This window comes from Ascidiella aspersa, chromosome 4 (genome assembly GCF_963924565.1).
Source record: "Ascidiella aspersa chromosome 4, kaAscAspe10.2, whole genome shotgun sequence".
In the NCBI taxonomy this organism is placed as follows: Eukaryota; Metazoa; Chordata; class Ascidiacea; order Phlebobranchia; family Ascidiidae; genus Ascidiella; species Ascidiella aspersa.
The window spans coordinates 28,980,466-29,008,150 of record NC_139450.1 but is presented as its reverse complement, the minus strand read 5'-3'; the positions used below and the strand labels follow the sequence as shown (position 1 = coordinate 29,008,150).

Genomic DNA, 27,685 nt, shown 5'->3' with positions numbered 1-27,685 from the left:
AAGTTGTTTATTATGTCACCATTACGAATTGTATGAAGGTGAGTTGTAGACTAGGCCTACTAGGTCTTATACCATTGTCATTCTAGAAAATATTACTTTACACAGCACTTTCAAACGGTAAAAAAAAACTTAAGTTTTCTGCCGTAGTCAGGTGTCTGTTACTGAATACAAGAAAAATCAAGATCCATATCAGTTAGGGGAAGGGATGAAGTGATCGGAATAAAATAATGTGTGTTAGTACAAGACTAAAAAATATATATTTGTGTTAGCAAACGTTAAAATTAAATAAATGACCTGGAGAGTTCGCACCTCCTTACCAACCCTTCACATCCCCCAGTTTAAGAAACCTGATCTAATGGATAGTGTGAATTCAGGTCGGGTATGCCCGTTGATTTACAAAATTATAAACAGATCTTAATACACGTGAGGATCTAGTACATTTCAAGGAACCACTGGCTTAACTTAACAATTATCTGCATAATCCAGGTTCAAACAAAATGTTTCTCTAAAATAAAAAAGAACAAAATGGGTTGTCTCGTTTTATTGAGCAACACGTTTATCTAAACACATACTAACTGAAGAGGTAGAAGAATATGGCGAAAAAAGGAAAGAAAGGTTGAACATAGTTGCGTAAGTTTTAACAGGGTTGTGAGTTCGACGCTCGCCATAAATCAGTATAACATAATTTTGTGTACTCAACGAAAACCGTAATATGAACGACCATAAACGTAAATCCAGAATGTAAGCCATACGATGTCGCAAAACGTCAAAGAAACCCAAAATAAATTAACAAATGCATTTATGAGAGCTTCACACAACAGGGTATCGTTTTTAAAGTTTAGCGGTGTCCCCATTTTGGCTTAGTTAGGATTCTAATTTCTGGTGTCCTGGTGGCAATTTGTTTGTGTACGATTGAAGCCCAATAAATCAGAATTTATCTTTATCAATTGTGCACAGTGGATGCTTGTCGTTCCAATTTGGTTTATTGTAAACCCGGTGAAAAAATTCGGGGTCGGAGCCGGACGCAGGACTCGACAAAGTCGGTTAATTTGACTTGAGTCTCTGGCCTTGGTAGTCCGGTTTTGGCCAACTCTAATTAGATGAAAGGTAATCCTTATGAAACCGGGGTTACGTTTTTCAGAATGGCAAGAGCTGTTTTGCTTATAAAGATGTATAAAAGCTGCAATCTGTTCCAATTACACGATGCCTCAGTTAACGAATGACAAACTTCGTACAATATCGCGTGCTGTTGTATCCAGAGCTCCCAAACAAACACGATATTTTTTTAAAGTATTGTTTTAATCGGGAAATTACAAAATTTTAGTTCTGCGCTTTCCCTTGTTCGCGGATGGTTGCCCACATTTCTTCTTTTTTTGACCATGGGAGCCCGGCCGCTTTGTCGCAAATCTTTAGCGCTATAGGGATGTCCGATGCTTGACATTTTATTGCGATACCAGTGATTTCCGACAAAAAGTATCTATGGGTTGGATAGAGCCATTACGCAACGTATGTAATTGCTTTACAAGTTCGTGCGATGCTTTTGAGGATGATAACACTAAAATTAGGCATTTATTGGTGAGATAATATTACATTGGCCGAAAGTTATTGTAGATTCAATTTAGAAATTACTTTGCCATACAAATCGCAACTTAACCGTACCGGTTGCTCAGATCTTACCAGGAATAAATTAAAATATTAAACACTTGGGTGTTTGTGGTTGTTATTAAGGTTATGATCAACAAGGTACCGATCGTATACCAAATGACGTCATAAATATGACCAAACAAGTTGGATAGATGAAATTTAATCGTTAAAAGGCATTTTTTAGGATATTAGGCCAAATTATTTTTAGCGTTTTTTAGTTATCTCAAGCAATTGTTTTTTGATAAAATTAGTTTTTTTTTGATAAAATTATGTCAAGGAAAAAATCGCTGCTAACGATGGCCGAAATTCCTATATTAATTTGGTAACGCATCATCACCGATACCATCCTAGTATCGGACGAGTACCGATACTACCACTTCAGGTATCGGCTCCGATCCGATATTATCGGACGACCCCCTACTAAGGGTCAAACGTACACTGAAATTTCAACGCTTTGCCCTCTTCGCTTGGGCGACATCTGGCGGTGGTTGCGTGGCCGGTCTCTTGATGCGAACCGCTGGTCGCAGAGTGTTGTCAGTCTGCACTCTGACGTAGGGCACCAGTGACGAGAGGAAGGTGGGCCACGTCAGCAGCGCGTTGAAGCGTGACCGGAAGATTTTGTACTTGTAGGAAGTCTGCGAATGGAAATTGTGGTTTGGAGTTTGAAAACGGGTCACGGAGATGAGGACGCGTATTTATTGTTTAGTCAATGCGCAGGGCATCGCATTTTGGGTTTATTAGTTAAAATTTGCTCAAAAAATTAGTTCTGTTATTTTAAAATTGCTCGAAAACTTAGTTGTTGTTATTTAAAACAACAGAAAGTCCGTTTTGATGAAATTAGTTTTGTGGATTCAAAAGAAATGACTTATTCATACAATTGCTACTTAAAATCATCTTCCAAAAATGCAGAAATATAGATGCAGGCCAGACACACGGAAAACTAACTACAAATTGTGACCAACTATACCAGAGGGATCAAGAGGTAGAAACTAGTGAAGTAACAGTTTTCCACAAGTGATTAAGTGGCTTTTTTGAAATTGGCGATTGTATAGTTAGACTTTTCAAAACAGGACTACATATAAAAGTTTGATATTTACGTTTAAACTAAAAAAATATATCACCATTAAACAAAACACTTACCCTCATGTTGGCCAGCAACTCGGCCGACCTGAACCTTTTCACATCACCGTTGTCAGGCGTGGCGTCATCGCTGGTGGTCGCGACGTCATCGTTCTCGACAGTGACGCTCTCGGCCATGCCAGTGACGTCACCGTCGTTTATGACGTCACTGGTACCAGCTGGCGTTTCGTCGGAAGCCACGGGTCGCACTGTTGCCACCGGTGCGCCGGGGCTTGATGACGTAGCGTTGTCGGGGGCAATGCTTGATGACGTCACAGATGTGCGGGTTGTTGGGGCGCGGTTGGCGTCGGTAAGGATCGATTTGGCGGTGTCGATCCGGTATTGACGGTTCTAAGTAATATATAGTGTTTTATGTAATTACATAATAATGTGAAAAAAAATCTGAGACAGATTTTTGACAGGATAAAAATAAAAAAAGAACCTATCGTTATTATTTTATATCGTTTTTATTTTATAAACTATATATCATTTTTATTTTATAAACTATAAAATTCTTACAGTGAAAGGGTTGACGAGTTTGCTTGGTATTGCGTACATTAACTCCTAAAGCAGTAACAAAGAACCCTAGGGTTTGCTGGAAATATATAGGATTCCATCAGCTGCCATCCAAAACCAAATTTAAAGAACATTTTTAACTATATCTTTTGCTTGCAGGTTTATTTACGCCAACTTGTTTGGTTATAATATACAGCTTCTTAAAAAAATACAGTTTTCTCTAGGACATTAAGATGGCGTTTGTGTCGTAATCAACCAAAGCATTCCGGTTGTTTTTTCTTTGCATTTTTACTTTTTGACCTTTTGTCGTGCCCAGCAGAAAGTAAAAGTTTCTAAACCTACGAGGTTAGTTTAAACCCATTACGGTTCATGTGTAAAACAAATAAAAACGAAAAAAAAACAATAAAAACGAAAAAAAACGAACTACTAGCCGTCCGGTGTTTCCAAGAACCCTTGGTAATAACAATTATCTATTCACACCACAGTGACGTCACAATGGTACCTTTGTCAGCTTCCGATACGCTTGACTGGTCGCCCGGTTGGGGGCGCAAAGGGGCAGGAAAAGATTTCGCGCAAAAACGCGGGGACTTTTCGTCGCTGACTTGGCGTTTTCTTTCGTTTTTCCTGAACATAAACAAAGCACTGATTTTACAAAAGTATTTCGGCTGGCAGAAAGTTTATTGTCTTTTTCAGGAAACTGGAGATGAAGTCATGATAACAAATTCAATGCTTTCAGCTCAGCACGTATTCAACCCTGAAAAAGGTGAAATTTGAACACGTGTCATTGTGAGTTACATTTTTTTTAAATGTTACCAAGTCACAATTTGCTCTAGCGCTGCATTTATTTGTTTTGATTTGATTGCCATGGATGAAATAAATACATCACTTGGTTAAAATCCTTACAGTTAAAAGGGCTGATTTGGTCTCACAATTGGCCAGAATGTAAGGCAAGTAAATGTTCAATATCATGTGTTTTATTACGAGGTTGGCTTACCAGTCATCATTTGCTTCATATCTTTCAGTCTCTTTTGTTCCTGCGCCGTTTCGTCACTAAGATAATCCTTTAAAGTACCTAGAATAATAATAGAAATATTAGTTTATTTGAACGCGTAAATGGCAACAAAAATCGTTCTTATTAAATGAAGAGGGTATGCCACACCGCAGGGTAAAAAACAATCCGACTCTGAACAAAAACAAACAAAATAAACCCGAGTGCCAAATTCGACTCAGACCACATGTGTGTTTTCGCCCCGAGTCCGGCTGCGCATCTACAGTCTACATTTTACCAATTTACGCAAATAAAGTGGATGTTTAGCAATTCCCATAGGGGTTTCATATAATTTTATTATATGATTGGAAAATATTCCACCATTTGGTATTCCACCTTTACAACCTACAGCTTTCGGCCTTATCAGTTTCGAAATTTGGTACTGCGCATGCGCACATCGGACCCGGGACTCTGGTAGTGTTACTTAAGTCCTGAGTCCGACTCACGAAAAACAAAACGACTCCGTCGGGTCCCGAGTCCGCAGCCCTGCACCACAGACTTAAGAGTAACCAGTAGCGTATAGGCAAACATGTACGATACACGTACTTAAAACATATCTTAAGTACTAAAAATTAAACCAGACACTACATAGCTGCACCCCGGACGGCTTCGTCATGAGCTTTTTACACAAATACTTATTTATTGGCGCCAGAGTAACGGTTGACAAACCCTTCTTCAATCTAACAGCAACTCCATTATTGATTGGCCGTTATGCAGGAATTGCAGTGAAGCGTTGGATGGGCCACATACCGTGCTTCGAATTTTCTTTTTCCTTCTTCTTTTTCTTGATCGAATCCAGTGCACTGTGGGCGTTGATGTTCAGCGCTGAGTTGAATAATCAAGTTTTAGTAAATGAAAATACAGCAAATCACAATATTTTCATGGTTCTTTTTTGTTGTAAAATTCAGAAAAAACTGTTACACGCAAGTTTGTATTTTTTAGTTCTGTTTATATTAAGTAAAAGAATGTTTAAAATTAAAACATATAAATAACATATTTCCCTGTATTGGGTCATCATTTTTTTTAAGGATAAGCATTAAAAACCTTTATAAAGAGTGGTAAAATTCCTGACCAAAATATTTTTTTTATACAAACGGTACACGTCGCCTCCTAACCAATATTACTAGTGGATGAATATTCGCATAAATATTAGCCGATTGGCAAAAACTAGCCCCACTAGCGGGTCAAATTTTAATTTAATATCAACCCAGTTGAGCCTAGTTTCAATGGCCAACTGATAAACTGTCGATAGCTGGCCTTTTTGTATAAAAAAATAATAAAACACTTTTCACAAACCTTTGATGTAATGAATGAACAAGGTTTTGGCGCTCGCATCACTCGCTTTGATTTTCAAACGCTCGTAGTGATCGTTGATTGGATTGCCCGCTTCACGGCTGAGTGCCTTCAGCGGTTGGTAGAATTCCCCTAGAGGAAAAAATATAGTTAGCAAGGCCAAACCTTAGATCTTTGTGGTAGTTTCAAGTCTAAACCAAGACTTCTTAACCAGCGGTCCCTTCAGGTTGCGAAATATTTTGCTAAAATAGGTCAGTAAAGATAGGAGACGCATTAGTTGAAAATTTTTTTTTGGTATTTACCTCTCGCTAATTTTAATTAGACCTAGGTTAAATGAATACATTGTTACTTAAGGTTGGCAGTTACCTTAGCTCAGTGTTTCTCAACGTTTTATTCGCGGTAACCCAAATATTAGGCGTTAGTATAAGTGCGAAGTTTTGACGACCCAATTGTCTACAACGAACTCCTTGTAAGAGATCAAAACATAAAACTTTAGCATGAAAAGTTCGAATCTAATTGAAATGACCTATGTTTCGTATTTCTCCCGCAGTTTTCTTAAATTTTAGATATCTTGTCCAGTACCAATCTAATCTAACAATATGTGAACTACAGCAGTCGGTGAGCTAACAAATCTAACGACCACCCAATTTCGAGTCGCGACCAAGGGTTGAGAACCACTGCCTTAGCTGAATACTGCTAAATTCTTCCAGCTCTACCGACAAATCCTTACCAAGCCCAAATGGAAGTTCTATACCGTTCGGCAATGCAAAATTTACAACCTTGTCTTTTAAGTAATACAGTGGTTCTCAACCGTGGTGTCATTTTTAACGCCCTTGGTGCCGAGAGATATTTCAAATTCTTTAGGATTCCAATTGGGTAAGCTTCTTGATACAAAATTTTGTGTAGGATAAAAGTGCAAAAAAATGTTGTTTACAACCTTGTTGTATAGTTAATGTGCTGTTCTAATCTCGTTTATTGTAACGTTACAGTTAACCACTCAGCAAAAATACGGGCAAAGGTGCCGCGAAATACTTTCTGTAGGGTAACCGCAAGCCAAAAAGGTTGTAAAGCACTGAACTAATATATATTTGGAAAAGGCGTCAGTTCAACTTACCGACTGCCTCCATCAGCATCTTGTCTTCTTTCGAGGTTTTTTTCTTTGGCTTGTCAGCACTGAGTCGGATCAGTTGGTTGTAGAGCTTAACAACGTCTTCGCTAGACATGTTGCTTGATAACTGGAATTTTAACAACCAATTTTTTGGCGAAGTGCAGTTATCACGGTCTTAAATCTTCTTTAGATCTATTTTTACATTGCACAACCGCAGCACACTTTTTTGTTATCATTTCAGGTTTACGGCGGCGAAAAATTACACGTGAAAGTACAGGATGCACGTTTTACATTAAATTTAACCACTTAGACGCACACAATCAACTTGTCGTCAATGTAAACCCTTTTCAGCCCTTGTAACAGACTTTACAATTTTAATATACTTCTATTTAAACCTTTGGAGTATACGGTTGGAGGTTGTTTTCTGCCGTCTGCCTCAGCAGTAACTTATATATACTTATGATCAGTGCCTTTTTACTATGTTGAAAATGAAGAAAGAGTTATTCGAAACGTTCAAAATGATACCTACTTTTGTATGGGATATTTTGATAATCTTACTACGTCTATTTAAACCGTTTTCTGTTTTTTAAAACGTTTTCGAAGCCATGTCTCATATTCTTTAAAGAACGAACAGCATAACGCAAGATTAATATTAAATATCTGAATACCTTGTCGAGAACATCTAGTTGTTTGTAGCTCTGGGTGCCTCGTTTTGTACGCTCGTGCGAGATTTTAATCAAGTGACGCTCCTTTGTAGAAGGGTCCTCGATTAGATCTGAAGAAAAATATGCAAAAAATAAAAAGAATATTTCGGTTTATTTGAAACCAGTGTTTCTCGAACAAGAAACTATACGGCACACTTTCTACAAAATAAAATTACCAGCAATCGCTTTTTAATATATTATTATATTATACAAAGGCAATATAGGTAAGGTCATAGTATTATCAATTCTTTAATGGACACTGTGAATTTAATGCTTGCTATACCTATCTATAAATGCAAAAAGGCTATTTCGCTACACATTAAAGACTTTTTTGAGACACGCAGTTTGAACATTACTGTTTTGAATTACATAGGAAAAATGAGTAAGTACTTGGTAGCTGTTAAAACTTTCACAACGTTTTGTTGAACGAAAACAGGTTGCTAATTTGATTTTTGAAGCATTTTAAAGTGTGTATGATATGTAGTGCTGCAATACAATATATATTATCGAGTGTTGGTTATAATTGTGGTATTGAGAAAAATGTATGAATGCATAAAGATCGTACCTCCACCGTCGTCCGCCGTTGAGGAATTAGCAGATTCTATAAAAATATAAAATGATGCATTGTAAAAATATATAATACATAAATTAATCATAATTATTAAAAATTATTAAAGTAATGAACCCTTTTCTGTTTTTTCTGGTTTGTTACAACTGTTTACCATCGCACTACAATCAAACCAAAACTTAAACCAACACAATCTACAAAAAACTATGGCGTTTTTTTGTTTCGAATTGAGCAAAACTTGAGAATCAGTCAGACTTGGACAACTAGATTTATTTTAGCTTTTCAAAATTAGATTGGAATTAGAATTAGAAAGTGAAAATTACGTTTCAACCAAAGAGTTTGAATACAAATTCTTTGTTTTCACTAAGAGACTAAAAATGTCATTGGACAAAGTAAGATTTTTGGTAAAATCCGAATTAGATTAGAACTAGAATTAGAGCACACAAGCAATTCACAAATTAGATTAGAATTAGCCGCATTTTTGCTCTAATTCATTGAATTAGAAAACTATATTTATCTAGTTGTCCAAGTCTGAAACCAGTTATATAAACTGTTGCTCCAAGGCACAGTAATATTAAGTAAAAACAGCTCTTCTAGCAATTGTATTGCTTAACCAACGTTTCGGCATCCTATGCAATTCGTTTCAGGGTTCACTCAAACAGTTACCAGAGGAGCTGTTTTTATTTAATATTGACAATCAGTTGTTCGATAATAGCACTGATTGGTCGAAAATCCTCACCGATTTTGACGGACATCTGTTCGGCGACAATCGAATTGGCCAGCTTCGCTCTCATCCGCTGAATGTTCTGGTAATAGGGGGAAGCCCCAACCGCCTTGTACGTCACTTGGATGCCGTGCTTGCGCGAACTTGAAAGACAAAGAACAAAGAGGTGAGATCCTTAGGCTTGGATTCGATATGGGGTTGCCATTGAGCCTAATTACGTTGCCATGACGCGACTTGTTTTAACTGGATTCTTTTGAGATTCGCCACATTCCATTAACAACAAACAGCATCTATATGCAAGTCAATAGACAAAGAACAGAGTGGTGGTTCTTGGGGTCGATAAAGCGTTGCCAATGTGCCTCATTACGCTGCCATGAACCATGACATGGCCTGTTTTTGAATGTTTTAACTGGATTCTTTCGAGATTCGCCGCGTCCTATTAACAACAAACAGCATCCATGCAAGAAATAAAAATAGGTATGGTGTCCCAATAGGATGTTATCAGACGTTGCATTCGTTAATAGGTATAAGGCAACTACTTTTATTCCGATGCTGAAACTGTATAGTTTTGAGAAAAAGTGCAACCGCCTGACTGAAATCATTTATTTCAAAACTAATAGTCGAAAAGCAAATGGTAGCATTGTATTTTTATTGAAGCGAAAATTTACTACAAATATAGATTTTTAAACGTTGCGCTTTATACATACAGGAAGTACCTAAAACATACCCAGAAGTACCTAAATAATATTGAATTACCATCAATAGATAGATAGATAGATATAGATAGATATGTTTATTGTTAGGGAAGTAGATTCCCAGGGAGCAGCAATACTAGTACGTTCGTAACTTCCACCTGATATCATTGGTTTCGCATTTGGTATTATTTCGGACTTTAGGTATTTCAGCCGTGGTTGGCCATAACAAAGCGATTGAAAAATCTGTGGTAAATTGGATCAGACAGCTTCAGAAGGCCTAATTTATCCAAAATTAGGCAAAATGGCATGCCGGTTATAGGTATAAATCTGATATTATCGAAAACAGCGCACTCACTTGCCCAGCAAGTCTTGTTATGGAACGGACTGCTTTATTGAAAAACATTCTTTCATTAACACGTCCGAAATACTTTCCCCACTTTAAAATACTTTTAGATTCCCCAATATACTTACTTAACCAGCAAGTCTTGTTATGGAACGAACTGCTTTATTGAAAAACATTCTTTCATTAACACGTCCGAAATACTTTCCCCACTTTAAATATTTTTGATTCCCCAATATGCTTACTTGTCCAGCAAGTCTGTTAAAATGAATTGCTTTATTGAAAAACATTCTTTAATTACCACGTCTGAAATACTTTCCCCACTTTAAAATACTTTTAGATTCTCCAATATACTCACTTGTCCAGCAACCTCCATCGCTTTGCGCATTGGGAGTCGGATCGATCTTCGAACATGGCCGACACCTTGCTCCAGTTGCCATGGCCCGCCTTAGCAACGATCTTCATCAGTTTCTCGTCTTCCTCTCGCCTCCAGCTTCCAACGCGCCCCGACTTGATCGCGTTGATGTACCTGGGAGCAAGATGGGAGGACTCGTTTTAGCGGCTCTTCGGGAGCGTTCTTGGAGTATTTTCAAATTACGCGTAAGCATGGTTGCTTTCATGTTATTCAGAATTTTGTCAAAATAATATACTTTTAGGTCAAAATTTTAAATTTTTAGGTCAAAAAATTTTAAATCGAGAAGTATTTTAATAGGAATGTGCATGCCAATTATGTTTGTTCTAATTTTTAATCATTTTAGAATAGCATTTGATTTTTAGTCCGTGAAAATTTTTGGTAAAATCCGAATTAGATTAGAACTAGAATTAGAGCACACAAGCAATTCACAAATTAGATTAGAATTAGCCGCATTTTGCTCTAACTCATTGAATTAGAAAACTAGAATTATCTAGTTGTCCATTTTTTGGAGTATTTTCAAATTACGCGTAAGCATGGTTGCTTTCATGTTATTCAGAATTTTGTCAAAATAATATACTTTTAGGTCAAAATTTTAAATTTTTAGGTCAAAAAATAATCGCCCTATCAATTAGGTTAGGAGTACAATATTTGCATGGATTAAATAACACAAATATGCTTTAAAATGTATAGTATATTAATCGTAAATCAAGATTTGTCAAATTAAGTAGACAAAGTTGCTAATACAGCCAGTATGATAAGCAACTAAAACCAGAAAGTAACGAAGAAACACATCACACGATCAATTTAAACACATGGGGAGGGGGGGTAAATGCGAAACGTGGGGCGTATCGATGACGTCATACCCACCTTTCTCTCATCTGTGAGTCGTTACGACCGGGTACCAGTCCAAGATCACGAATACGAGACCACTTTTGTCCGTGAATGTGAACGGCCTTGATTAGCATGGCGTCCTCGTCTGGAGTCCACCTATGGTAAAAAATAAGTTTAAAAGCTGTAGCTTCGGGAAAATAACGTCATTAAACAAGGTCGAAATACAGTAGCCGAGGCTATAGGCTTGGTTGCAAAATATCTTACATATAGGTGCAATTTCGCCGTTGAGATGTTTAGTTGCTAATGTTTTACAATACAAATGGACGTTAATCGAGCGATCGATTATGATAAAGAATTGACGCGACATGTATCGAATTTTGAAATTTCACTATAATTTTTTTATTTCGCCATAAATTTTCTCGATCTGACCCGATATTAAATGACGTCATTACTTAGTTCAAACAAGCCATATAGGTGAAAATGAAAGGGATAATATTTTTTTTTAGGAAATTAAGCCAAAATCTGCTCTAGCGTGAGGTTTAGTCACTTTAAGTTACTACTTCCAATTTTTAGAAATGTGCACCCTCTAAAGTAGAATGGGCTCCCTTAAAACAAATCATGTGTGAAATTGCTATATTAATGTGGTATCGGATCGGCACCGATACCACCCTAGTATCGGACGAGGACCAACACTGTCACATGACATCGGTTATCGGCTTTGGTACGATATAGTAGTCGAACAAGCCTATATTTCGTTCAATGAATCAAACAGTTTCAGCAAGAGTGGTTAAAGTTTAACGATGAGCGAACAACTAGAAAGTTTAACATTTTCTTTGACTTACTTTGTTCTTTTGCAAGCGGGGTCAAGCGTCTTGGTCCACCTGTGTACGAGCTGAGCGGCAATTCTGCCATTCATGTGGCAAGCTATCTGTGGTAGAAGAGGCAGAAAATTAAAATAAAGTTTTTTCAATGCACGGAATGTGTCGATCACAAGAGTTTTGGGTTCGAATAGATTATTCTGCATTATTATTTGCTTTGCACTCTAGCACGTTTTGCTGCCGTTTTACTACTTAATTGAAGTCAATTTTCTTCAAAAGGTAGAAAACTGTGCATAATCTCGACTCCATTCTATTCACTAACTTTTTAAGCTTAAAGTGAAAATAACATTATATAGTAGTGCAAATAAGTGCGAATTTATTTAAGACGAGCCATGTTAAATAATAGTAATATATAAAAAAATCTCAATAAATCTAATCACGTTAAAATGATTTGAAATTTGGCAAAAAAATAAACAAAACGTATATTTAAACAGTATAACTACAATCAAGAAAGCCAAGCAAACGTACACGCCGGGGGTTTCATTATGACGTCATTATTACCTGCGTATATGGGATCACGTGACCGACGCGAAACTTTTCGACGAGTTTGATGAGGACGTCGTCTTCTTCAGGAGTCCACGACTTTTTTCTGCAGCAAACACGCGTAACATTGCACTTTACTAATTTTACTTTTTTTTGTTTTACTTATATTTTCAATTTTTTAAAAAACAATATTTTATTTTAACTGTTTCGACGTTATATATTATAAGGACGGGCGGACGTGCTTTTAGCCCAAAATTTTGGTATCGGTATCAAAAATTTAAAAATACCTGGTAATGACGTTTTTAGCGTGTTTCGCACAAAAATAGTAGTGTCAAAAGCAAGGGTGCTAATGATTTCAGTTTTTTTCTAAATTAGACTATAATTGCAATGAGATCAATTTAGTTTTCTTAAATTAGATTAGAATTACCGAATTTTTGAAAAACAGATTTTGAACTAGAATCACATTTAATTATTAATTTAAAATCAATTTAATTTCAATCACATTTTATTCTAGTAAGAATGTCAATGGTAAATATTTGTGTGCTAACTGTTATACATTTCAGCATACAATTAGTCGCAGTTTGCTCTAATTCTTTAAATTAAAAAACTAGAATTATCTATAGTTGTCCAAGTCTGGTTACTTGATGGAGGTGCCGATGTTAAAAACAACTAAATGTTTGTTTGTTAAAGCTGACGTTGATTTCGTATAAAACTGTTTTTTACTTGAATGAGGTGCTTATGTGGGTGTGATATCTGGCGAGGCAATCGCATGCAGATCTCCCGGGTATTTGATCGCTTATCTCCTTCCAGTTCCGGCTCTTGTTGGCTGCGATCGCGTCCTTCAATAACTGTGCAATTAAACAAAATTTCTGAACTTTCTTACTGTAAGTAGGGTGATGCTATAGGAATAGAACCGATACCCGATGCCAAGTGGAAGTATGGAACTAGTCCTATACTAGGGTGGCCGTAATACTAAATTGGTATAAAATTTCAGCCATGGTTTGCGATCACATAGTTTCTACCTAGAAAGATAAATTTATTAAACTATGGAAGGTTATTAAAATCAAGAGTGAACTCAACTTCTTAAAACTAAAGCAAATTTCGGCCTTAAATAACATTTAAACATCAGTAAGTGGTTCATAAAAACACCACCGCCTTTATTTTGAGTAGTTACTCTTTTGAAGCGGGTTTCGTTTATTTTTTGCATGGCAAAAGTCGGTATTATCTACGTTAAAACGTCAATTTATCACATAAATAATGTTTGTTGAAATTATATACCTACACTACATCCTTGTCTTACTTTAAAAATATCCTGCGTCAAGCACAAATTGCTGTACAATATATATCGTCAAAGTTCCTGACATTTGTAAGACAATACGATTTTTCAAAATATATCACAATAAAGCAAAACGTATTGAGGCACTAAAACGTTGTATTTTTGGGGAAAGATATTTTAGATGTTATTTCAAAAATCGCCCATTGATCATCCATAAAAACAGCCATCATACTATCGTAGCCCTACCGTTGTTTCGCCCACAGTCCAGCTCTTGCTCTTTTTGAGAGATGGGTGCTGAACGTTCATCCAGTGCAGGCGACAATTGATCGGGTTGTAAGTGCTCTGCATGTCCAGTATCGAGATTGAATCCCAGTCCCACTCGAAAAAGCGCTGTGCTATCAGACCTGGCACCTGAAGTTAAATTTAGCCCTTCAGTATTGGTAAGATGAAAAGAAGCATGTGTATGTATTTTAATGAAAATAAATATAAAAACAATACGCATTGTAATCGTTTTGTATTCTTTTTACAATCGAGTTTGCCTGGTCGTTATACTTACCAATGGAAATTTACATAAACTTATTATTTAAACAGATTTTTTGTGTGTTCCAGATAATTCTAAAAGATTTAGCGCTAATTTTTTAATTTTTTTAGGTTCTAAAAAAACAACATAAATCTAAAAATATATCAGCAAAATATATATAAAAATTTAACCTTTGAAGAGGCATTCGCTATATCTTTCTTTACCGTTGCAATCTTTTCTGGATATCTGCAAAATTCAAAGAAAAGCATATTTGAATTTTATTTAAATATCAGTAATTGAGATTTTAATAACAACTTGGAATTTACAAATACACGGTTTGTGTGGTTTAAATTACTGCAAATCAACATAGTAGTAAGTACTAACATTTCATCACCAGAGGCCTTGTATTTTGACTGCAAGTATTCCAACTTTGATAGTAGTGGTTCAGTCGCATGACGCAGTGCATTCTTTTCAATTGCTTGCTGCAAACCTAAATAATGCAATTATAAAAATTTAATTAAAATTAAACAATGTATTCACTAAAAAAAATTGTAAACATTTTTTAACTTAAATCAGAGTCCTAAAGTATTTTTTTCTCCAAGTTAAATACCTAATGCAGATATGAATTTGATATTTTGTATCATAGAAATATACACTGAAAGACACACACACATGTAGATCAACAAATTCGGCGAGTTTGCAATGGCTTTTCGGTATACCATAAATATACACTATAGCTTTATTTGTGAAAAGAGCGGATAAATTTTGTAAATACACTCTTCATTTTGCTTGGTCCACTTTCTCGCTCCCTTTGGGTCTGGAACATATAATTCACCAACTTCATCTTTTCGCCGATGAAATTCAATGTTAGGAGGGGCAGGGTTTCCATTTATGTCCTGAAAATAAAACAATATAAAGATGTAAATAAATAGAAAGTGGTTTTGATTAGGTTACAGGTTACATTTTGTATGTCATTGAATATCTTGCAATCAAAAAAATTGAAAAGCGAAGTACCTTAAAGAAAGGTCTGAAGCTATTGACGGGGATGTAAGATTTAACATGTGGATTGGCAGATCTCCTTTCTTCCTCTTCTTTTATCAAAGACTGAAAAATAAACATCCCAATTTTTGGAAGCAAAGGCCTAGTTTAACAAAATGTATGTAAAGTCAAAGACAGTTAAAATTTTTGCCTTAATGTGAACAGCACTTTAGATGTTCAGCATTCTCCGCCCGGATTCTGCAGGTTATGAAATTGTTCAAATATAAAGAACTTAGTCACAAACCGATTTGAAATGTATTTCCTGCAGTTGTCGGTCGATTTTGACCAGTTCCTGTTGGATGACCTCCTGGTAGGCGAGGTTTAACTTTAGGAGGTTGAGAGGATTTGGGGGAAGGTCGGCTGACAAATCAATCAGCTAAAAAATAAAAATAAAACTTTATCCAAGAGAGGGTAACTGTACATCAAAATATGCTACATGTAAGCTACTATCGTTAGTCGGAAATTCTAGTTCTGATTGTCTAAAACACAGTGGTTAACACATGTATATATATGAAATATTTCAATAAAAAGGGGTATTTCATATATATTTTTTGGTTTGTTTAGTTAAATAGGTTCTACAGTAACTTTGATATGATCTTTTGGTGCCAGACTGCATTCAGTTGCAGGTGAACACCCAATATTTTTTTTCAAGAAGTTTGTGTACACACCTGAATTGGTATATTAAACACTAAATATTGAAAAAAGATCAAAATTGTGATAGTATTTAAAAACTAAGGTGTGCAAAACACACCTTAATTTGGTTCTGCACACACAAGATCTAGTTGCGAAGTGCCACGGAATGCAGACTGGTCTTGGAGTGACTTAGTTTATTTTTTTTTACCTTGGACTCCAAGATAATTTTCGCAGGTGATTTGGATGTAGTTATAATACAGTTTTGTTTAATGAATTGTAATAAAATTATTATATGGGTCTGTGAAATGATTATCAACTAAATGTTTGCTGTTTTATACCTCTTCAGTATCAGAAGCTTCATCCTGGGATTCCTCAGTTAGGGAATCCTCATTTGGGACTTCTTGCTCCCAACTACCTGCAATTTATAAAAGCATATAATATAACATATATACAAAGGGGACTTTTACTTTGTTTTCTATTAATTGTTCAACCCTTTTTACATATAAATCGCCATAAAGTTAAGGAAAAACGAGTTTGTCGCATTGACATTTCCATTAGGACATGACCCTACCTATGAGGTTATATACATACTGATCACCAAAATTATCTGTTTAATTTGATTAACAGAAAAAATGATATTTTATTTATTTATCGTTCAACTCACCAGCTTTTGAAGTACTAGGTTCGTCAGCATTAGGAGGTGATTGGGGTTTAGAAATTGTAGAAGGAATAAATGTTTGTGGGAAAGAAAGAGAATCTAAAGCCACAAAATGTAACTAAATAAAAAAAGAAATAATGATAGGACCACAAATGAAAGGTTAATTTAACATATTAAGATAGATGCAATAAACTTATCCAAGTCCAAAATTTTATTATTTGTGGGGCTGTCATACCATCTTCATCACTTTCTTCGTCTTCTGTATCTATCGATATCATGGAATCCAGGTTAAGTGGGATAGAATGAAGCTGAAGCTTCAAGGCATCCTGTTCAGTTTCATCCAACTCTTCCATTTCCATGCTAATAATATATCAAACCACAAATTCGTTATTCCAATCGTTAACTTCCCACAAACTTCAGATTTATGAGCTACGTAAGTTACATTATTTTAATAGTGTAAAATAAAACCACATACTTGCTTAATAACTGTTGTGAGAGAAAACTGGAAAGAAGTGCGTACGTGAGTTACAAATGTCCGGTTAAAAGAGCCGGCGAGAAAATTTTTGTGGACGATCGGACAACACTTGAACAACGCCATGCTTTTGAGAATTCCGTGACGTCACGACATTTGAATCTAACTTTGCGTGCAGCTAAAATCTTTTTTTATGTTAGGGTAGTTGGTAATGTAGACGGTAATGTTAAAACTGTATCAATAAAGTTGAACCGAAAAATACAATATAAAGCAACTATTTAGTAAAATGTTTCGAAAATTAAAAATTATTCATCCAATGAGTTAACGGAAATTAACTTTACGCTCTACAAATGCATTGTTTACAAGCAATAACTTCAATTTCCACTATATCAAATTTATTATTTTTAACTCATTTGTTAGACGACCTGATTATGTTTATGGTATTATTGACTAAAAGCTGCATTGTGCACCAGCCAATGCGTCGCTGGTCTAGAATCCACACATACATTATTTGGAATAATAGGGTTTTGGCTTTTGGGTTTGCTAAGCAATATTATAAAGCAATAATACTTGACCCAACCTCACCCAAACGCCGAACGACACCCTAACCCAAATATTGTGTGTTGCTTTATTAATTGTTTTAATGCTGTGGTAGGATTCTAGACCAGCGCCGCCAATACAAAGTATGGCAGATCTCGCGGGTGTACGGCCGAAAAAATCCGGGTGACTGGGTGCAACTAACGTCAAAAAAGTGCACCTTGGGTGCACTTTATGATTTTCCAAAGCACGCTGTATTGCATACATTGCACTGTAAACGTATGCCCGACAAGCGTTTTACATATTTGGGTGCAGTTTAGATTTTTTCGGGGTGCACTTTTGAAAGGTTGTAAAATACTCGCTGGTGCACCTGCCATACTTTGCACAGTTGCGCCAATACATTTCACCATATTAAATTTAGTCTTTTTAGTTCATGTAAATAGTATGTATTACTAAATAACAATTAAACAAAAACTTGAAATCTCTCATGTATGTTTTAAGTAAGCAAAATGAAATAATCTTGATGGTTGTTTAGACATATTGTTCATATAGGAAACTTAAAAAGTGAAAGACTGACATAGTTTCTCCTAAAGTTGTTGTTTGCAACTTTAGGCAAAAGGATGTCTCGTCCAAAGTCATCAAATGTGATTCAACCTACACTGACTGACTTTGTAGTACCGTCATGGTAAGCTTAAATTGTCATAAATGATCCTTCTTGTGCAATATTGATGTTAATTTACTATTTTTGTCACAGGGCTGGAATTGCACCTTCGGGAACTCACTTGGATGTAATGAAGGGTGAAAAACTGATCGAAGTAATATATATTTTACATATTGTGCTTTATTGTTTTTCAGCGCATCTAGAGTTCTACCACAGTGTTCAAACAATTATTAAATAAACGCACAATAATTGGGTTAGGGTGCGGGTTAGCATCTTGGTTTGGGTGAGTCAAGCATTAATATGTTTATAATACTTGACCCACCCACACATAAACGCTAACCTGCATCCTAACCCAAATAATGTGTGTTGTGGTAGGATTCTGAACCAAACCTTGCTGACATTTTCACCCTCATCTACGTTTAACAGTTATCTAAATTTTTAACTATGGATGCCACATCTTCGTAAGTTTATTAGCTTGTATATGTAACCTTGTGAAGTATGTAACTTGCATCCAAAACAAATGATAGTTTTTAGGCCCAATTTCAAAACTATTGATATTGTGTTATGTACCTGAGCTACATTAATAATTCAAAATTGAATTTTTACTGCAGCGATTGGTTCTTAAGTCTGATGTTTGAAAAATTATTCTAATCATTGAACTGTGTTTATCAGATTAACCCCAGATTGGAAACTTTAGATTTTGCGCGGGGGAGACGATTTTGCAGCTTGAAATTGCGCGACTGTAATGACATTTCCGCCCAAATTTTCGGCTGCATTTTACGTTGATTTTGCATAAAATGCGCAGCTATGACCGCGGCCGAGCAGCAAATTGCGCCGGGGATTTTTTTTATCCTCAACCCAGGCCTTACTTTCCAACCTGGAGCTTAGCTACAACGACAAGTAGATAGCCGGATACCACAAATCCTTTTTGTTCATGGTGTTAGGACATTTGTTAATCCGGAATGATTCAATGAAAGTAATAGTACGGTTCCCAGTCTAGAATTTTACAATTATACCCATCAATTTTGTGTCAAAGTTCAACTGCATGCTCTGCCAGAGCTGACCGGGATGCCCTTTCATGGCGGACATCACGCATATGTTTAAGTTGGTGTGAAAGGAACGTTTAGTTTCCGCTATGTATGTTGCTGAACAAACTCCACACTCAACTTTGCTGTTAAGAACTATGTATATATATCAACCTAAATAAAAAGGCAGGTTAAATTGTTGGTAAAAGTTATTATTAGACAGGATGACATGCAAACATTTTCGGCGATGGCTATTTTATCCTTGCTGATTGCTAAATAGTGGACACTGGAGTGCTAGGTTTAAATCATTAACAACACTGCGGGCCTATTATGTTATGCAAATATAAATTTAAAGGCACCTAAGTCCCAATTGCGTTGCACTTTACTTTAAATGCAAACAGTAGCAAATGATCAAAATATTATATATTAAACCCATTAAACTATCCGATTCGTTTTAAATCTTTTGTTTTAAATCTGCCTAGAAACTGATCATTGATGAGAAGAAGTGCTACTTTTTTGGGCGAAACTCCGAGTCTTGTGACTTCATTATCGAGCACGCTTCTTGCTCAAGAGTTCATGCCGCTCTGCTTTTTCACAAACATCTCAAGAGAATGTTCATCATAGATTTGGGAAGCAGTAAGTAGCATACGTTGACTTTTATGTTTTATGCCATTTTTAAGAATGTCTTTGTTTTGGTTGACCATTTTAAGAGTAGTGATTTTCAAATCTAGGTCCACAACCCAAATAAACCACAGTAAGTATTTTGTATAGAATTGGCTGTTTAAGTAATTATCGTAGGATTATCTAACAAAATAACTTTATTAAACATTTAACTGGGTCCACCAATATTAAGTCAGGTAAACAAACATTAGGAACCATTGATTTGTTGAAAGTGAATTGTTGTTTCATATATTATGTGTTTTTCAAGTCAAAATAATATTGGGCCCTAATGTCATTTTCTCAAAACTGAATCCGAAATTTATTTTAGATAACAAATCCTCTTTAGTTCTAGTGGTGAAAACCAAAGACTATGGTGGCACATCAGCTTTTTTCTTATTGCATCTTTGACTTTAAATAAAATAGAACATTTGAAGGTTCGCCAGTTAACCTCTTTACTAGAAACAAGGTTTTGGCTTTCGATTTTTTTTTCACTGTTTCTGCTTTTCTATTAGTTTTGTGTTCAGTTTGATCCTAATTTTTATTGTTTTTCTGCAGTGCATGGGTCGTTTATTCGCAACCTTCGCCTGGAAGGAAAGAAACCTACACCAATTCCTTTTGATACACATTTTCGGTTCGGAGCTTCTACAAGATCTTACATTTTAAAAGGTTAGTTTATCCTCTTCTTTACGTTTTACAGTTACCAAAAAAATATCATGATTTCAAAAAAACATATTTGTTCTCGACTTGTGCAGAAAGACCACAAATTATTCAAAGAGAAGAAAAGCAGGATGAAGAAATGACCTTTGACCTTCCAGAAGAGGAAGATGAACTAGATGTGAGTTCAGTTTTTGTTGAACTTGCTTTTTTTCTATATATATCAGAATTCAATTAGCTTGCCACTGTTGAGTATTGCAACAGCCACTAAAGCAAGTTTCTTATACTTTGGTTTTAAGCTAGTTACTTCTGTACTTTTACTTGAAATTAAAACATCTTCCACATTTTTACCAATTCCTTATTTGCTGATGGTTCAATGCAGTGTTACAGAAACCTATGCAAATAAATTCAAGAGATTTTACCATTTATTTGAGTCATTTTAAAGATTATACAAATATACAATCCATGTTGGTGTTTATAATTTTCACTATTCTGGTTAGATTATATTATGGTTCACAATAGCTAATTGATTCCCTTTAACAGTATACATCTGTTTATAATTTAAAGTGAGTTTGTCTGAAATCAGTTTAATTAATATTCTTATTAAAATATCCTAATTTTGATTCTCCTTGATGCAGAATTTGACAGAGTTCAATACTGTATATTGAACCCTGTCAAATTACTGTATACAGTGCATACATTTATAATTAAAATTTAGGATTTCTGAAGTTAATTTTACCAATCTTTAACTTCAGGCATAACCTAACTCTAATCCAATTGTTGCAGAATTTAACGGAGTTCAATACAGCCCACAACAAACGAGTGACTGCCCTCCAACTCGAAGATATGACCCCGAAGTTCAACAGGAGAAAACGAAAGTCTGTTGGATTTGCAGAGGAGGAAGAAGTCATAAACCCTGGTAAACTCCATTAAATGTATTGTGAGGTTGCAAGTTAATTGTCTCATATAGTAATGGGAATGTTATCTTTATTTTGTACAAGCTGAAGTTTTCAATATTATATTAGGAACTGTACATTGATGCTATTTTATTATGATACCAATACCTGACTTTTTGGTGAAATATTCCAAAGTGATGTCATTACTATAGCCAACTTAGCAACTGATAAGTGAAAATCAATACTGGTTGTGGTTTAAACTTTTAATATTAGGCCAAAGTTTGCTTTTGCATTAAAAAACCTATATATATTTATTTTAATAAAATCAATTTCTTTAGCTTCGAAAAATCATGTGTTAAAGTTTTTTTTTTTTAAGTCCCAACTGGAAGAAATAGTTTTAAGGAACATAATGTATTTCTGCGAAAAAAATAGGCAATTTATAAAAACAAAACACAGCAAACAAACTGTTCTCTCTTTAAATATTAAATTAAACAAGCATTTATTAACCAAAAAGTTTTGGACAAGTAAGAATACTAAATTACTTGGGTTAGATACAGTATATATTTATTTTTGATAAGTATTGACATTTAACTGACATTTTATTGCAGAGGATATCGATTCATCTGTTGGAAGGTTTCGAAATATGGTTTCTGTCCAAGTTATTCCAAACAAGGTATTTAACTTATAAATGTAATACCTGTATAGAACTTAACTAGGGTTCTGAAAGTTTATATCTACTCCACTCTGACTTTTTATCCTTGGTAAAAGAAATCTATTACTCATGTATTGCCACAAAATGTTGGTTGAGAGGCAATTTCAGATTAAACAATAACTATTCTACTTTGTTTTGCGGCTTTAATGTTTTTATCCACACAGGTTTGCAATACAAAATATACCTCACTATTTGTAAGCCAAATGTCTTTAAAAAGCCTTACCAAAATCAGCAAGGGTGCTATCCTCACTTCTAGCTAACCCCACGTGTCATAATAAACTGAAGGTCACAGTTTTGCCAGAGGTTGTGAGTTCGAACCTCAACACAGGATAGATTTTTCTGGCCTCACCTCACAGTTTAAACCTGATTAAGCCAACTGATTTTGGAAAGCCATTTCAAAGGTATCCAGTGTACTATACTGTGCTCCGTTATTGTTGGCCACTTTAGAAAGGCTTGATCACAGAATATACGCAAAGTGTTTATCAATGTTTCAGTCACTCTTTGTAAGTTGTAAAAAATGTCTGTTTGAATTATCCAGCGTCCCCGTGAAAGCACTGGTCTTGTGTCGTCAACAACTGAGGTAAAGAAACATATCCAAGAATTTTATAACCAAGGCCTGTATGAAGACATTGAGAAAGGTTAGTTATCTTCAAGACATCAACAAAAATTGGAACCCTGAATTTAAAAAAATTGACATATCTTTTTGTCTGTAGATGAAAATAAGCCAGATCCGATTCAGTCACGCATGAGTAACTTTGTGCCAAACCTTGCTCCAGATATTGAACAGGAAGATGAAAAGGTAAATTATATTATTACCACTCCGATTTTTTTTTGTTTTTTATCACTGTTAAGCTCAATATGATGTTTTAACTTAACGTGGTTTTTCTGTTGTTAAATGTTGTGCCCTGTTTTTATAACTAATTATTAATTATTTATTTATTAACATTTTCCTAAAAATTGTCTAATCTTCTGCTTGTTTTTTTTATGCATTTCGAAAAAAAAAATCATTGTTATGAAAACAAGACCAACAAAAAAATATTCATTTGACTTATGTTCATATTTTTGCAGTTCTTTTAAACGAATTATAGTTAAGATGTCAGTTGTTAAAAAAACTCTCAAAAAACTCAAAAAATATTACCATTCCATATTTATTACAGGTTGCTATAGAAACGTCGCTGGTCACAAATCGTCCGAAGGCCCTAACCGAAAAGCTCAAGGAAGTTAAACCGCGAAAGAAATACGTAAAAGAGGCGTGGCCAGGAAAGAGACCCGCCCCCGCCCTGCTCGTATGACGTAACAACGTGGTCTTTGTGACGTCATGCCGGGCGTTTTTCTTTAAAATATCTGCGAGTCCAGTATTCGGCTGAACTTTCTCGTCTCCTTGCGCCGAAGCGGCAACAGCGGCAACGGCTTGTATGACGTCATAGTCGTCGTCGCCATGGTATCCTCGAACTTGACGTCACACCCTGAAAAATATATGAAAGTGACGTCATCGTTTGTCAACACTGCACTGTATTTGCTTGGTATACCTTGCTGGGAATTCCAGTTGTGGTAGGTTTTGAGCGGAAAGAATTTCTTTTTTCTCGGGTTCATTTTCCATGCGTGTGACGTCATGAAGTCGATTTCCCTCATCTGAAAAACATATAAAACAGTTTTGTGCGAAACACAACTGATCCCGAGTCGTTTTAGGTAAACAATGCAGTTCTATACTTACTTCACATGCTGGTAAAAGTATGACGGGCTTCAGAGGGACGAGTTCTGCAAAACAGTGTTGTTTTTTCAATTGTATACTTGCTGGAATTTGAATGTTTCATAAAAACAACACTAGCGTAGACCTTTCTTATAATAACAAAAAAGCAAACCAGTTTCGAAAGATTTAATATGTTTTGTCAAGAATCTGAAATTTTACCCGTGATTAGAAAAAAAATTACCCGTGAATTTGCTTCGTGCAAAAGCGGCATCTGGCAAACAAATGTGTCGGCTGCGTCAAATAGCAAATTTACAGTTTTGACGTTCTTCACTTGCTTTAACATAAACGAACATCGGTATATCTGTTGTCTTTTCGTACAATAAATTACCTAACCCTAAATGACAACCCACTCGTCTATACAAGTAAGGTTGTGGCCATAGGCGCGAAACGGTTTGCTAGCATTGTATTTCTGTTCGTTACGGCACTTAATACAATGACAAAAGCTAAACAAAAAAGTTTAAACTTTTTGCCTCCCCCAAAAATGTTAGGCTGGCTACGCCACCGGTTGGCAATGTGGCATGTTATTCAATTAAACTATAACAAAAGTTTCAGCAGTCCAATATCAGATAACTTTATTTCGTCATGTGACAAACGGTTAAAGCAGTTTCTCAACCGGTGCGCCATGGAAGGCTGCCAGGTGCGCCGTGAGCAAAAGGAAAAAATAATGTAGGTCCTTAATTATATAAAACATATATTTTTACTTTCCTATTAAGCTTAGCTCATTGATTCCACAAGCCTTTTAAGTAGAAAACGCAATAAAACCTACTAAGCAACAAATTTAAATCAGAAAATTAATCTATAATAGGCTACCATAGTAGGCCTATTAAGACCAACGACATTATAACGCCATATTCGCAGTAATAACCACGACAGAATAAGATAAAAAATAGTCTAGATAAGACCTAAACATGTCGAAATATGTCCAGAATTAATCGGAATAAGACTTAAATGGACAAAATAACGTTTTTAGTCTTAAAGGCTGGATCCCTTAAAGATATTCAACTATAAAACCTATATAGTAAAAAATTGCAGGCAATTTGAGAGAAATACCGGTACAAAAAAGTTCATGCTCGCTTCGCTCGCAATGTGCGCCGCCCTGTTTGCATATGTCTCTAGGTGCGCCACCAAGTAAAAAAGGTTAAGAAACACTGGGTTAAAGGTAGACTTGCAAATGGAAAATGAGCCGACACGGAGTTTTGATCTATCTTAGAAGCGATAGCTATAACATCGGTTCGGAACCATATCCGATGCCAAGTGGTAGTATCGGTACTCGTCCGATTTTTTAGGGTTGTATCCAGGGCTGGGGAGCCACCGTAAAATAGCATTAGCTCCGGCTCCAGCTCCGGAGCCATCAGGCAATTATTAAATGGCTCCGGCTCCAGCTCCGGAGTAGTAAAACTCATATCCCTTGGCTCCGGCTCCAGCTCCGGAGCCATCAAACATAAACCCAATGACTCCGGCTCCAGCTCCGGTGCCACCAGTCACTTATTCAATGGCAAGTTTTAAAAATTGCTTTTGTCTCACTAACGTTGGAGATGGAACAAAATATAATTTCTTAGCTTTAACACCACAAATTGAAAAATGGCTCCAGCTACACAAAAATAATAAAAATGGCTCCAGCTCCGGCTCCAGCTCCACAAAAATAATAAAAATGGCTCCGGCTCCGGCTCCAGCTCCACAAAAATAATAACAATGGCTCCGGCTCCGGCTCCGGCTCCGGCTCCAGAGAAAATGCTTAGCTCCGGGCTCCGGGCTCCAGCTCCGGCTCCGGCTCCCCAGCCCTGGTTGTATCGGTGCCGATTCGATATCAAATTAATATAGGAAGTATAGCCAGTGATTTCTACAAAAAGTAAACTTCAAATTTTGAACAACCTAAAAAATTCCCTTGAACGTTTAAATTCACATAAAATAGACCCTAAATATGATTTACCATCCTCGGTTGGTGGAGGGAGTATAGACCATACATTCGGTCGGGTGTTGGTAATTATACGTAAGCCGTAGTCGTTGGTCATAAAGCAGCTTCGAAGGGCTAGATATCAGCCATTAACACACATATGTGTGAATGTTTCATTGAATAAATGATATGGTACTATGGATCCCCTTCAATGAGGTTGCTTGTACTAACAGATTGAGCAAGCATTGGCGTCGTTTCTCGACTCGTTCCCTTCTGAGCCTGCATAGCTCAATTGGTAGAGCGACGGTCCCGGCTTGACCGGAGGTCGTGAGTTCGAACCTCACTGCAGGCTAGTTGTTTTTCTAGCCTGCTCTGCTTGCATCATAGATCAACAGATTCGGTGAGTCTGCGATGGCTTTCGGTGTACCAATTATACGTAAGCCGTAGTCGTTGGTCAAAAAGCAGCTTCGAAGGGCCAGACCTCCGCTATTAACACACATATGTGTGAATGTTTCATTGAATAAGTTTATTTTAATTAAGCATTTTTTTGGTTAAATTGTGTTATTTATATTAATATTTGCACATAAAACAATTTGATTGCTATAGGTTGCGTTAATCAGATGAGTTATCAGTTAACGTTTTATTTTAATGACAAGGACATACTTGAAGTTGACTTGCTCTAATTATGACTTGACTTGAACAACCGATGGCTGGGACTTGACTTGTTATTTATTTGAAAAGTCTTGACTTGGACTTGAGTTATTTTACAAATAACTTGACTGGGACTTAAGTCATTTCAAAATGACTGGTTTACAACACTGCCAATATCTCACTTGTGCTCGATTCCACTGGTATGATGTTCCGGGCTGCTTTAAGGTTCGATCGAAAGCGTTCCGCAACCGTCGGAAAAACGTTCGGCTGTCGGAAGGCAGACGCACACGTTGACAGCGGCGTGGCCTGTTGCGTCACCTTGGCCTTTGTGTCGTCACACTTGGACGTCGTGACGTCACAGACGGGCTCGTTGTAGATGCGCAGCAGGTGAATGGCCTGGGCGTTAAAAAAGGTGAAAACATTCAAGAAAGTGGGCGAGTTAGTTTTAAAAAATATTTTATTAGAAGCATTATATAACGGGAACAGTTTAAAACATCCGTAGGATATTCAAAGAAAAAAACAAAATTATACCAAAATGAATCAAGAAGACCGTTCTATCGTGGTTACGAAATGCTAAACCATAAACGATAATGGATAATCTTTGAAAAAAAAAAGAATTTTGCCGCAACACTAAAAGTTGCCGCAACCCTTAACAATTCTGTCTTATATCGTTACACCTTTGTGTTCTGCGATGATGTCTATGTTCTAACTGTTTTGGGGAGATTGACTTAATATTATAAAACCATTAAATAGCAGAAACACATGCAAAAATCACCTTCTTCGACTGTGGGTTGTGACGACGTTGAGACGAAGTAGGTCTCAACCTCCTTCGGGCACTTCGCTTCATGTTGAACTGGGACATGTAGTTGCTGCGGAGCGCTTCTGACGTCAGTAAAGGAAAGCTGAGAAAGACGCGATCTATTTGTTACGCGTCAAAGTCTATTTAATTCGTCAAATGTATTTTGGTGAAAGCAATTCAAGAATAAAAAAAACCAGATTATAGTGTCGAAATCGCTAACTCTGTTTAAGTTTGTAGCAAAATTTAATTGATACAGAAAAATGCTGATACAGAAATTCGTAGCCATAGTAAAAGTGCAAAATTTTACACTTAAGCCCCTTTCACTCACCTTACATCTTTTGGAAAGGGATAAACGTACGGCGTTTGCTTTCCTGCGACTAATTTCGCATTTCGTACCGACTGATTGTTTCCCACCGTTTCGGGAAACTTCTTAAAATCAATATACTTGCTCATGTCACATCTGCATCATTTTCGCCGACTGAT

The 27,685-nt window shown here is 36.1% G+C and overlaps 3 protein-coding genes across 3 annotated transcripts; 1 reads left to right on the top strand and 2 right to left on the bottom strand.

The window, feature by feature from the left end:
* Positions 1 to 592: 592 nt before the first annotated feature.
* Positions 593 to 17,055, bottom strand: LOC146157350 (uncharacterized). Its single transcript, XM_083388183.1, has 25 exons — positions 16,967 to 17,055; positions 16,727 to 16,851; positions 16,498 to 16,590; positions 16,172 to 16,248; positions 15,445 to 15,576; positions 15,177 to 15,266; positions 14,938 to 15,058; positions 14,547 to 14,652; positions 14,354 to 14,408; positions 13,889 to 14,053; positions 13,090 to 13,214; positions 12,385 to 12,472; positions 11,848 to 11,933; positions 11,042 to 11,161; positions 10,118 to 10,288; positions 8,740 to 8,867; positions 7,998 to 8,033; positions 7,397 to 7,503; positions 6,735 to 6,855; positions 5,624 to 5,752; positions 5,078 to 5,152; positions 4,261 to 4,351; positions 3,782 to 3,944; positions 2,785 to 3,114; positions 593 to 2,279 (listed from the first exon to the last, which is right to left on the bottom strand). Exons 2-25 carry the CDS (start codon positions 16,848 to 16,850, stop codon positions 2,091 to 2,093), a joined length of 2,922 nt encoding a protein of 973 aa, XP_083244309.1. The 5' UTR covers position 16,851; positions 16,967 to 17,055; the 3' UTR covers positions 593 to 2,090.
* Positions 17,056 to 18,039: 984 nt separating this feature from the next.
* Positions 18,040 to 23,913, top strand: LOC146157349 (nuclear inhibitor of protein phosphatase 1-like). The gene is made up of 10 exons (XM_083387304.1): positions 18,040 to 18,185; positions 18,255 to 18,315; positions 19,669 to 19,822; positions 20,402 to 20,512; positions 20,599 to 20,681; positions 21,287 to 21,419; positions 22,005 to 22,069; positions 22,647 to 22,746; positions 22,822 to 22,907; positions 23,266 to 23,913. Exons 1-10 carry the CDS (start codon positions 18,121 to 18,123, stop codon positions 23,398 to 23,400), a joined length of 993 nt encoding a protein of 330 aa, XP_083243430.1. The 5' UTR covers positions 18,040 to 18,120; the 3' UTR covers positions 23,401 to 23,913.
* On the bottom strand, positions 23,444 to 27,655 carry LOC146157348 (uncharacterized). Its single transcript, XM_083388182.1, has 6 exons — positions 27,531 to 27,655; positions 27,179 to 27,305; positions 26,586 to 26,799; positions 23,823 to 23,866; positions 23,638 to 23,740; positions 23,444 to 23,574 (listed from the first exon to the last, which is right to left on the bottom strand). The coding sequence occupies exons 1-6, from the start codon at positions 27,653 to 27,655 to the stop codon at positions 23,444 to 23,446; spliced, it is 744 nt and encodes a 247-aa protein (XP_083244308.1).
* Between the last annotated feature and the right edge of the window lie 30 nt (positions 27,656 to 27,685).